Source organism: Fulmarus glacialis, unplaced genomic scaffold, assembly GCF_000690835.1.
Source record: "Fulmarus glacialis isolate BGI_N327 unplaced genomic scaffold, ASM69083v1 scaffold12922, whole genome shotgun sequence".
Taxonomy (NCBI): Eukaryota; Metazoa; Chordata; class Aves; order Procellariiformes; family Procellariidae; genus Fulmarus; species Fulmarus glacialis.
In genome coordinates this window covers 25,186-37,189 of record NW_009197235.1, presented here as the reverse complement: position 1 = coordinate 37,189, position 12,004 = coordinate 25,186, and the positions used below count along the sequence as shown (strand labels likewise).

The window sequence follows — 12,004 nt, the reverse complement described above, 5'->3', positions numbered from 1 at the left end:
AATATATATATTTGTGTACATGTAAGTATATATGTGTATATATAATACATATACACTGTCTATTCCAATCTTCTAAGATATTTATATATGTATTAGATATAAGAATGTTTTACATCTATATAAAGAGATAATGTATATATGTGTGTATGTATATATATCATTTATATACACACACACACATTTTCATACATATGTATGTGTATGTGTGTGTGTGTGTATTTTTTTTTAACACACACACACACATATATATAAAAAAAGTTTATTCCAATCTTCTAAGGTTTGGGGGTTTTTTTCAGTAAACATTAGGGAATAAAAAATTCCATTTTTTTCTGATACTCTTGAAATTAATTACAGTAACCATAGAGAGCTGGCTTTCACATCTAAGGACTACTGTACGATTATGACCCAAGTTTGGACTCTATTTTGTGAAAGCACAGAAAGACTGAACTGGAGGATTGTATAGAAAATAGAGCTCCAATATTTCTTTAAATTTTTCTGCTGCAGTGGGAGGCATGCTTAATTTAGTGATACTCGGCATCCTCAGAAATGGATCATCAAGTCAGAAATATGGGGCTGAGAGAACCTTGACATCATTTAGTAGGAACTGAAAGACCTCACATTACAACCTTCCAAGGTTTTCTGTTCAAGCACTTCACCACCTGACTTCATCTTTGCTGAAAATCAAGCACCAGCATGGAAAGTGACTCCTCCTTGACCCTTACGCAGTGGACAAAGGAAACAACAGATCGCCAGCATCTTTATCACTGGACGGCCACTGCCATGTTCCCGACTTGGCCTGAAGCGGCGGCACTGATGTCTGAGGCAACCTGGAAGTCGTAGCTGGACTGTACAGGAACGATTGCTTTACCTCCATGGGGTACGGCACATTGAAGTCAACTTCTGCTAGCGCCCAGTCCACACTCAGTGCACTGTCTGTTTTCCAGATCTCTTCATAAAAGCCACTTGTGTCTCTCAAGTAAACGGTAAAAACTATGCTACTCTCCTGCTTAAGCTGATAATAAAAAGATAAGCAGCCAGACATGGGGGCCGTGGTCTTTGGTGAGATTAGCTGGGCCACTTCCTGAAAATGTTTGACGTAAACAGAGTCCACATACATGTAGTGACCTAAAAGTATAAAAGAAACTTGGTATAAGGACACTCTTTAAAGGATACAAGAAGTATCAGGAGATGGGCAGGGACAAGACATGTATCTCTACGACCTGGACAACGATGGTTGATTCCTAGGAAATTTTAGTAATTCTAAGAGACTTTTTTTTCCTCCTTTCTTCCTATGTACAAGCAAGTTGTTTGGCTAAGATACCACCAGCAAAACAGTCAGTCTCAGCTCTTTCTTAAGTCTTTATTCAAGACCTTTATATTAAAGAAAGTAATAAACTCTCTGAATTTTGGGAGCCATTCATAAAAAGAAAAATGTGTTACAACTGAGTAAATTTCCTGCCTCCCAACAGCTCAGCATAGTATTTAGTCTTTTTCCAAGTGCAACTTTTACTGAGGCAACCCGAATAAATGAACAAGACTATAAGCCATGTGTTTCTTCATGTTTTACTCAGCAGTTTATTTAATATATCAAATGAATTGGCAAATAACCTTTATTCTGCACATTTCACTGCTTGTATAATTCTGCTCAGTCTATCCAGGATTTAGTTTCTAAATGTTTTATTTTTACTGAATAGACTGGGTTTTTTCAAAATCCTTAAAAAAGGCTTTTGGAAGAATGTTAATAAACAGAAAAATGCATTACAGATGAGTAGACTCCCTCCTCCTCAGCCACTACAACCTGCAGGATTTTCGAAGGGTACAGCTTCTCAGACTTTGATTTTGGGAGAGCTATCTCCATTTAAACGGGACACCCATGTGCATGGATATGCTGCGCTTGTGTAGTTTTTCTTCTTCTACACTCCCAGAAACACAGCATCAAACAGTATCAGCTGATGAATAGGAAAATGGTTCTTCACAAGTAGAAAACTTAGAGGAGAATGAAGTGTCAAACTGACAGGGTACTTCAGCGTGGACACTGCAAACTGTGCCGTTAGGTTTGTATCTACACCACTACGTTAATTAGCTAATAGTGTTCTCAAACCTGGAGATGTCACTTCTCGCTTCACTCCAGTGGAAGGAGGGGAAAGGGCTTGCTTAGCTCTGGGTCTCCTCCAGCCTGCCCACTGCCAGGGGACTGGTGACTCTTCAGCTGAGAAGTTCTAGGCTTCATTTTTGCTCTGCAGTTTTACCACATTTCATAGCTTAATTAAGATCTCCCTGGCTGATGTACCTTCATAGCAGAATTCTTGCAAAAAGAAGGCTCTTCTGTGACTTTTGGCTTCTTGGGGACTTCTCAGTCAATGATCAGCAGTGAGGGCTTGGTGTGAAAAAGAAACACTGTGGCTACAAGAAAACAGATCCCTCCCAGTTGGCGGCGCTTCCTGTCACAATAGTACTTTACTTAATAGGTAGAGCCACTGCCTGTTGTTGAAGCTGTGGTCAGTTAAACTTCCATCAAAATTTTACCAGCATTTAGGTGCCGAGGGGTGATGCAGGGCCAGACTGACACTCTGTACTCAACTCACACAATTGTGAAATAAATAAAAAGGCACAGCGGCATGAGTTAAGGAAAGAGTATCAACCCTGCTTTTCACGATGCGATTCCTTGCACCGTCGCAAGCGTCATGTCGTCTGAGACGCACAGCGTGCTGCAGCAGCCAGATCTCCTGACCATCACCTGCTGCGGTGCCTCATGCAACACTACATCAAAGGCTAAGATATCCCCCAACCCTTCTCTACGACTATGTAAAACATTCTGCTCTCCACAAGGTGGCCGGGACAAGTACAGGGCAAGTGCTGAAAGTCTTTACAGCATTCTGCCTCCGACGGACTGTATTAACAGCACCACATCTGACTGAAAGAAAAAAACGGTGCAATTTCACTGGAGATTCTCCAAACATGTTTCAATCCCTTAGCTTTCCTACTCAACTTTCCCAATAGCCACTGGAAAGAAAACCCTGCCAGATGTACAGAGCAGCAGTACGAGATTTTAAAACTTATAGTGCCCCATACTTTTAGAATCCACCGAAAGATTAATTTTCCCTCTTTCCATCCAAAATTTTATCCTTATTTTGAGTAATTTTGAAGCCTCCAAAGGGCATAAAAACCTTACTATCAAGCTTACAGGAAACTTCATGTGAACTTCTGCAAATTCCCCCCATCTTCTTCTAATCCCTTTTTTCACATAAGTCATTCTCACCCCACCCAATGCCAGGAGAAAAGAAAGAACTCACATAATAATTTGCAGTGTAAGAGTCATACATGGATCACAGACTCAAATTTTCCACTATACTTCTGTTTCACATTTGTTGCTTACCCAGTTCACTGTTAAGTGTGTGGTCTTTGGGCAGGATAGACTGAGAATTGCGAATGTTCCCTCCACCAACAAACCAGTTGACATTGGGGTTCCAGCGGTTCACGAAGCCACAAAGATGATTTTCTTCAAAGTCACATTCTGCAATTGCAGACATCACCAGCTGAGCGCACATATTTTCATTACAGAAACTGGAAGAGAGGCTATTGCTAAGCACTGGCCTCGTTTTACATATGGCAGCACAGATAACACCTATATTTATAAAACTGGACACAGCACTTAGCTTATAATAAATGGAAGCAAACTTAGCTAAAATTTTTGATCAATTTTTGATCAAATTCTCATTTCCATCCTATTCAGTTCAATCTATCTTTTCATTATTTGGCAATATATGACTGCTGTAATTTACAACCAGCTAAAACAGATTTAAAATATAACACTTCATAGTATTAAATAGAACAGAACTTCCACTTGTAAATCAGGGATGGTTAGAAGCAAAGCAGGACTAGTATTTCATAGCGGTCATGAGACTGCTTTGTTTCCTTCACAGAGCCAAAGAATTGTGACAATTTGGTTGGACTCCCCAGAAATGCAAAGGTCTCCCAGCGTCCTAGCCACTGAAATTTTTGAACTTCATTAGTGGTTTTTGGCAAATGTCATGAGGAAATAGCAGTAAGTGTAAATATCAACAGAGTTTTGACTCTGCAGCCTGCAAGATGCCACTGTAAGGAAGCATGAGCAGGCAGACAGCAGAAATAATGTCGCAGCTGTTATGTCTAATATTTGCAGCAGTCTAGTTTTGTGAAAATATAACACTTGTTCCTGCCTGAACAATAAATAGCCTTAGAATGAGTTATTGTGTGTATTGAAATGTCTATATATATCATAGAGATGGGTGAATAAAAACACGTATTAGTGTGTGCAACCTTAGCTTTAAAAATATCTGTATCGAATATGGCAGCCTACTTTTCAATAAGGAAAAAGCCAGTGTCTTTTTTCTAAACCCAGACCTTTAATTTGGTTTTAAAACTGCCAACAAGGCTTTTTTTTTCTCTGCAGACAATATGGGAGCTGAGCAGACAGTACTTACCAATACAATATCCAGGAGTTATTTTAATTTCAAAAACTGCTATACTGGCGGATTTATCTTGTCCCATTTCACCTTCCAGTACGATCTGCACAATATAAACCAAACCGTAAATTTTAGTGTTTTGGTATTTCCATTATCACCCTGGACATTGAAACAGGATAAACAAGAGAACAAATTAAATACATGTGAGGGGTTCATCAGCCTTACAGTCAGGAGAGGTGCTTTTGCTGGAAGAGCTTGGCAGAATGCATTAAAGACGGAGTCAATGCCCCTCCTCAAGGATGGAAGGCATACCGAAGGACAATGAGACAAGGCCAAAAAATCCCACAAAATGTTCATGTAAGAGTACGGGACTCCAGATTCCTCAGCTGTGGCTACGCAGGACATTACTGTGAGAGATGCGATGTGACGGATTTTGGGTAGAAATACTCTCCTCTCACCTTCTGACTCCCCCCAGGAGGGCACAGAGGAACGAGTGAGCGCAGCTGGAGACCCAAGACCTGGGAGGTCCTGTATCTGCTACGGGACGCCAGCAGCTCCACCGGGCTGCCCGGAGGTGAGGCATCCTCCCTGCACGGCTCGGCCGGCCGTGCCTCCCCGTGAGCCGCGTTCGCTGGGAAGAGCAGCGGCTGCCTGACTCCAGCCAGCCCTGCTCACTGCGTTTAGGGGCGAGGGGTCCCTAACTGACTTACACGCTGCTAGCCCTAGAGGCGAAAGCCAAGAACAGGGCCCAGAGCGAAAATGTTCGAAAAGCTGTCCGTACACCCCAACGCATGCGCCAGAAAGCCTGTGGCATCTTCTAAGATCAGGCTTACCTTGTACTTCTTTGTGCTGTTCGTTAAGTCTAAGCTAGCTATGAGCCAGCTATCCGAAGGCTCCGTGGCAGACCACAGCAAGCGATCAAAGCTCTCTCCTTCCTGCCGCAGGTACAGGTTGAGCCTGGCGGGGTCAGGCGAAGTCTCTGAAGTCGTTGCTATCTGATAAATCAGTCTGACACAGCTCCACTCCTCAGAGTACAGCTCAGGGCTGGACAGCACTGCTTTCTCACCCTCATAGGATGTATCCACAGAAATGTAATGTCCTAGGAACAGACACACACCAGAATAATGAATGTCAGAGGCTTTGCTTTGGACAAAAGTACTTATTTACAACGGAATGCTATCTGATAAATCAGTCTGACACAGCTCCACTCCTCAGAGTACAGCTCAGGGCTGGACAGCACTGCTTTCTCACCCTCATAGGATGTATCCACAGAAATGTAATGTCCTAGGAACAGACACACACCAGAATAATGAATGTCAGAGGCTTTGCTTTGGACACAAGTACTTATTTATAACGGAATCGTTGTTCTGGGGCTAGGTCAGGAGATCGAGACTGCCACTCATTTGTTAAGCAAGTCAAAAACTTCTAAAGCATTTCTGGTTTCAAAGAAGAAAACTAGAAAGACACTCTTAAGTAGTAAAACTAACGTGCAAATCTGCTGATTCAAAAAAGTGCTAAATGTAAAGCTACATTTAAACATATCAGCAGTCTCAATGGTATAATTTCAAAAATACTCTCTGGATGGATATTTTAGGAGCAGGGCCTAAAACATAACCTCCTCTATAGAAACAAAAGAAAGGATGTGATGACAAGCTAAAAATGCATGAGGAGGCGAAAAAAAACGCCAAAGAAACAACATGTACGAAAAGGAGGCAACAGTAAATAAATCACAGTGAAGCAGAAGCCTGGTCCTGGAGACTTTACTAACACATCAAAACCAAGATCAGGAGAGTAAAACGGGATACCAGAGTCACAGAAACCTGGAATGCAATGCCAGAAACAAGTGAAAGAGAGAAAGAATATTTAAAAAAACCCAACAAACCAACAAAACAAGCTAGGACATCCACGTCTGAAACATTATCCCATCGGTGATCTAGAAAATGATCCTCCTAACCTAGTGGCAATGTGTATCAGACAAATCCCATTCCTGATGTAATTCTCAGCAGCTAGGCTGCAAGCAAGAGTCGTAGGAGCTGTCAGGGACTGTGTCAAGTCAGTCCTTCACCCAGCAGCACATCACACCTATCCTTTTTAGACTCCCCAGAGCATATATTTCTTCTTCTTTAATCTCATTTCACTTGACCACAGAGCTTGTCTCAGTTTCCACACATATGTAAGCACTTGCTTAACTTGGACACATCAACAGGCAGACTGATGTTAAATATATTGCTTGCCTTTGAGGCACGCCCTCTCCTCCCAAATCCTGCCTGAACCCTTCAACTCTACCAAGCCACCCTGGGGTTGCTTCCTAGGAGTTCCCCTATTGCCTTTTCAAAAGTATTCTCTCTGATGTGAAAAAAATCGTCGACATGGACAGCCACCCCCCACCCCCAAGGCAAACAGCAGGTACAGATCTGGCCTACGAGGTTCACAAAGTCCTCTGCCATACACCCCTGGGAAGATGCAAGGAGCGGGCAGCAGCTCTGACAAGACTGATTCCTTGGGCAGTGCATGTTACAGCATCCCCCTGCATCTGCTCCCTCCCTCACCTGCAGACACTGTGCACAGCAACCCACTTGTACTGTACATTTTTGTTTAACAGATGTAAGATACATGATGCCACTTACTTTGGGGGTAGATGCAGCCCTAAGCAGTGTAAGGGGCTGTGCAAATACAGAGAAGCTGCATGTTCTTTCCCTTTTTTGGGAATGGAATTCTTACCATAATTTCTCTTTATATCTACTGTGTCTGGTTTTAGTCTCTTGGAGGAATATACAAAATCACTGGTTAAGTACGAGTAACTTGTTAGTGCAGCAGCATATGAAAGAAAAATAAACACAGGAATAAATATTTTAAAATAGGCATCTAATGTGCCTGCCAAATACTTAATCTGCCACTACGTAAAATGTGAGTGCATAAAACATCCACTTGCAAGTTCACAAGAGTTAGCACGCACAGCATTTATTTGCTGACATGTGCTAGTCCAAGGTATGCATATTTTTTTAACATCCATGGAGGATAGACGGAAATCACCACGGCTCTATCAGAAGTCATTCTGTGTTTTCAGGCTACTCTGACTTTGGATCATTTTGCTTAGAAAGAAACCTACAATTCAGAATCCATGCCTGGCAATTTCAGTTTAGATTTCAGCCCTATTTTTGTCTGCTCTTCATGAGAAACCCCATAGGAAACAGAGCCTTCTTATAATATTCATTGTTTTTTGGTTTTTTTTTTCCACAGAAATAAATTAGTGTCGACATAGGAAAACACATTCACATGAAGACCTCAAATTACCAGCTATGAGGCTTAAATGGCTGTCTGGCTTTAAGACTTAATTATAAGTAGACTAAGGTTCTTCTACAAAAATAGTGATTTAAAAGAGAAAGAAAACCTCTTAGAGTTTCCAGTCAGGATGACTATGTTACTATAAACTTGACTCTGTGTTCTCTGTTTGCTGTACACTTGCCCTCACTTGGTCCGATTCCCCACCGACATGGGAGGAAAGATCATGAACTCTCTTTTTAATCGGGCTTTTTTTTTTGGTTGCTTTTTTTAAAAATACTAATTTGACCTATTCATTAAGTCTCCAGAAACAGAGTGCTCTCACCCCGAACCTGCTAATCATTTTAGTATCTTCTGGAAGTTTAAATGTGTGATTGTCTCCACGGAAATCAACGGGAACACTGATACAGAGCTTTATGTGTAATTTTAAATGCTTTGCCAATCAGGATCAGGAAGCCTGGCACTTTACAGTATCAAGCACAGAAAATGCTAATGTTAAACTTCTTCCAAATGAATGCTGGCATTGACTAAATGGCCTTTATACTAAACTGTATTTCAGTAACAGCAACAACATGTGCCATTGCTGCAGAAAGGAAGGTCTCACAATGCAGACCTCAAGGACTGACACAGAGCAATTGTGAGAGCAAATCAATGCAAAGAGAGGGTTCCTTGGAGTAAAGAAGCAGACAACTTTTCACACTTGTTTGTAGGATTAACAGTCTATGGAGAATTTGATGAATGTGCAGTGCTGTGGCCTGAAATCTTTCATTAAAAATGTAACATGCAGCTTCATTTTGCAGCATGCAAATTTTTTTCCTCAAAATCCTCCTCTTCCAAATGCCCATAGCACTTAATTTATAGCAGTCGTTCAGGAGTTATCAAGAAAGGGCTACTCTTCAAAATCACAGGAAAGCAAGAGAGAGGTAGTCACAAAATGCTAGGAAAAGCCCAATGACACAGAAACACAAGCATACAATTTCTGGCAGTTACTTGCTCAGGGGGTAGATGCAGTATAAGGGGCTGTGCGAATACAGGGAAGCTGCACTTTCTTTCCACTTTTAGGGAATGGCATGGGGTTTTGCCATTATGGTGAAGACACCATACAAGCTTCTTCACAGATAACAAAAGCTTCTTCACAGATAACACAAGCTTCTTCACAGATAACACAGGGACCACTAACTACCTTTGATGCCTAACAGCTAGCAGTTCCTTGGTGAAGGCAAACACCTACATCCAGGAGAAGAGAGGGGAAAAAAGGGGACTCTCAGATGTATTTCCCTCACTACTCAGGCTGGCAAGTAATGCACTTTTTACCCACATTCCTATAATGACTTTTTACCTACTTCACTGTCTTCTCCTTGACAGTTGAATCAAACTATACAGGACCAAGCATGTATTCGTTTTACATTCCTCCGTGTCCAAGCAAAATATTGAGCCCAGGTGGGATTAGGACCTAGTGTTTCAAACCTATCCTTCGTCAATGCAACTATGCATTGCGGCAGTAAGACTCACAAAACGAGACCTTTAAAATCCTTCTGTATGCATGTGCCTCATCTTGCTGCTCTAATAAGCAGTTCTGTACAGAGTCTTTCTCAATTACAGTTGGTCATACATTACCTCTATGAGTCACTCACCCAAGTTTTCCAAATCTATATTTGATTTTTTTTTTATTTACTTACCAAATAGTCATCAATACATCAGTCAGCAGCAATTATATCAATGGCTTAGGGGAAGGGGGTTGAGACCAGCAATACTACTTTTTCCCAAAAGCAGTGCAGAAACTATACTGATTGCTTTCTCTGTAAATAACACAAACAAGACAAAATGCCAGACACTGGCTAATAAAGGAAACCAAATTCCATTGACAAAATGAAAAAAACCAACGGGGATAACTAAAATTACCAGTTAGCTTTTCAATGATATATTTCCTCTGTAAAAATTTGGAAGGGTAACCACAAACATGTTAGACCCTTCATGGGGTTTATATCTGACACAGCTGTTCGCTTAGTTCAGCAACAGTGCAGCTTTACAAGAAAAACTGCACATAAGCAGTGAGCTCCAAGAGAAACAGTATTAAGGAAACAGGAAAAAGTTTGGGAATTTACATTTGATTAGGCACTCATTTATAGAGAAAATCTGCAAGAAATGTCTTAAAGTTGACAGTCACGTTTGGGTTTTCTCTCTACTTCCCATACAGAAACAGGAAAGAATATTACCAGGGTTTCTTAGGACAAAAATCGATCTACTGGAATCTCAGTGTCTGGATTTTGGGCCATGGCTTTAAGGGTTTTTTTTAAATATTCTACTGCCAAAAAAAAAAAAAAAAGGCAGCAAAGCAGTTCACTTTTTAGGACCTATTAAGCCTTCTTGCTTAGGAGTAAAGTAACTAACTTTTCTTAGGAAAAATTAGTTAAAAATATTAACGATACAGCCAGAGAGACATTATTTTGCAAATAAAGTTTGCACATGGAGGCTATCCCCAAGTACAGATGAGATTTAGATGAAGGTTCAGAGTTTGAGTTAAGAACACAGAAATTGTACCAGCTACTTCATATGAGATTTTGGGTGAACCTAGGAGGAGGCTCGTGGCACCGGACAGGAAAGCTTCAGACTCAACACTCCGTTTTTCATTCAATTTCTTTTCAGTAGAAAGCAAACTTTTCAACTACATCTTTCGACCTACAAGCAGAGGGCTGTTATCGGAGCCAGAGGTCTTGGCAGCAAGTTTTGGTCCATGCAGCCGTAAAAGCTAGGCAGCATCAGGCTAGAGGGCACCGAGCCCTCGCCCCAGGTCCCCGTGCCGGATGCCGTGGTGCAGCGCCGGCAGGGTGCCGGTGCCAGCTCCTAGCTGGCCGCGGGCTTTCCCCGGCCGCCCCCGCCGGACTGCCCTCGCCTGCCTGCCACGGGGCAGGTCGCCTCTGGGCAGCCTTGGCCAGAGCGTCACCGAACCTGATGCGCACCAAGAACCACCAAGACCTCTTGTGTAAGCAAGGTCTCTCGGTAGCAGCAGCGCATCCCAGGCAGCTGGTGAAAGCATCACCTCTCGCCACCGCTGCTGGAGCCGAGGAGGAGGTCTGCCCACCACCCAGGCCCCTGGGGGTCTGCCCCACGCCCCCCTCCCCAGCCTCATCTGGCAGACAGGGAAGTGCGGCAATAGCGGTCCACCCTTGCGAGGGTCGGTGTTTAACCACGTCCCCTTGACCCCCGGGAGACCTGCGGCAACAGTTTCTCCCCCCTGATGGACAGACGCACGCACGACGCAGAAGGGGCTGAGAGGCAAAGCCTGGGCCATGTTAATGAAGGTAGAAGCTGAGTCCCAAAATATCCAGGGTGGTGCTGTGATTAAAGCTACTTGACCCCGCAGGGCATAACTGGTATTTTCATTCCCATCAAGCCGCAGATGACTTTATTTCTGGTAAGCCGTTAGATTCACACCAGAAGAACTGCATGGTATACGCTGAGACCAATTAGCATTGTCATCATAGCAAAAAACTTTTGGTCTTTAAACCTCCTTGTCTCCTTCGTGGTTTCTTAAAAGCTGCTCTGTGAAAATAGCTGAGGGATGGAGAAACGGGAGGTGGTCTGTGTTTGTTGTCTGCAGTGGCTGACATGCACTGCTACTGTCAAGGCTTTTCCTCCTCTTATGTCTACAGGGGAACCTCAAGCCTGAAGCTGCCTCCTTTCTGCAGCAAAAGCCCGTGGTCCCGCCTGGCTGCCAGCTGCCCGAACCCCCCTCACTGCCCAGGCAGGGAGGGCACCTGAGGACCCCGCTAAATCTGCCGCTGTGCTACTCAGCTTCTTCAGAGGGAACAACGGGGTTTCCAGGCAACTTTCACAAAGCTGGGTAGTATTTACTGAAAACAAAAGCATTTTGTAAGAGAAGCGCAGCCTCGGGCAACAAACACACAGGCCGGTCACCCAGGCAATCATGCACCTTCCTCCTGCTGGATGGACAGCCGGGACAACAGGAGCTCCGGCTCCCCCGGCAGCTTTCTCTCCAGCTCACCTTACTTTACAAACTGAGTCTCCCTCCGGGGACTGAGATTTATCATTTGACCCTTTGTTTGCCACGGCCACCAGACTGGGCCAGAGAGCTCATGTCTCCCAACCCAGGGGGATGAATCTTCAAAGGCTCCTTTCCCAGCAGAGGGCTTGGATTAACTACCAGCCCCACCTCCTGCCCTGTCCTTTGCTCCCCCAGAAAGTTCAGAAACACAGCTGTTAGCAAGCCTGTCAAAAAACATAAAAGCAATACAATTAGCCCCGAAACACTCTGT

General features: G+C 43.2%; 1 protein-coding gene across 1 annotated transcript; it reads right to left on the bottom strand.

The window, feature by feature from the left end:
- Positions 1-718: 718 nt before the first annotated feature.
- LOC104072872 (MAM domain-containing protein 2-like) lies at positions 719-11,019 on the bottom strand. The gene is made up of 5 exons (XM_009572470.1): positions 10,503-11,019; positions 5,279-5,544; positions 4,464-4,548; positions 3,377-3,514; positions 719-1,125 (listed from the first exon to the last, which is right to left on the bottom strand). The coding sequence occupies exons 1-5, from the start codon at positions 11,017-11,019 to the stop codon at positions 719-721; spliced, it is 1,413 nt and encodes a 470-aa protein (XP_009570765.1).
- Between the last annotated feature and the right edge of the window lie 985 nt (positions 11,020-12,004).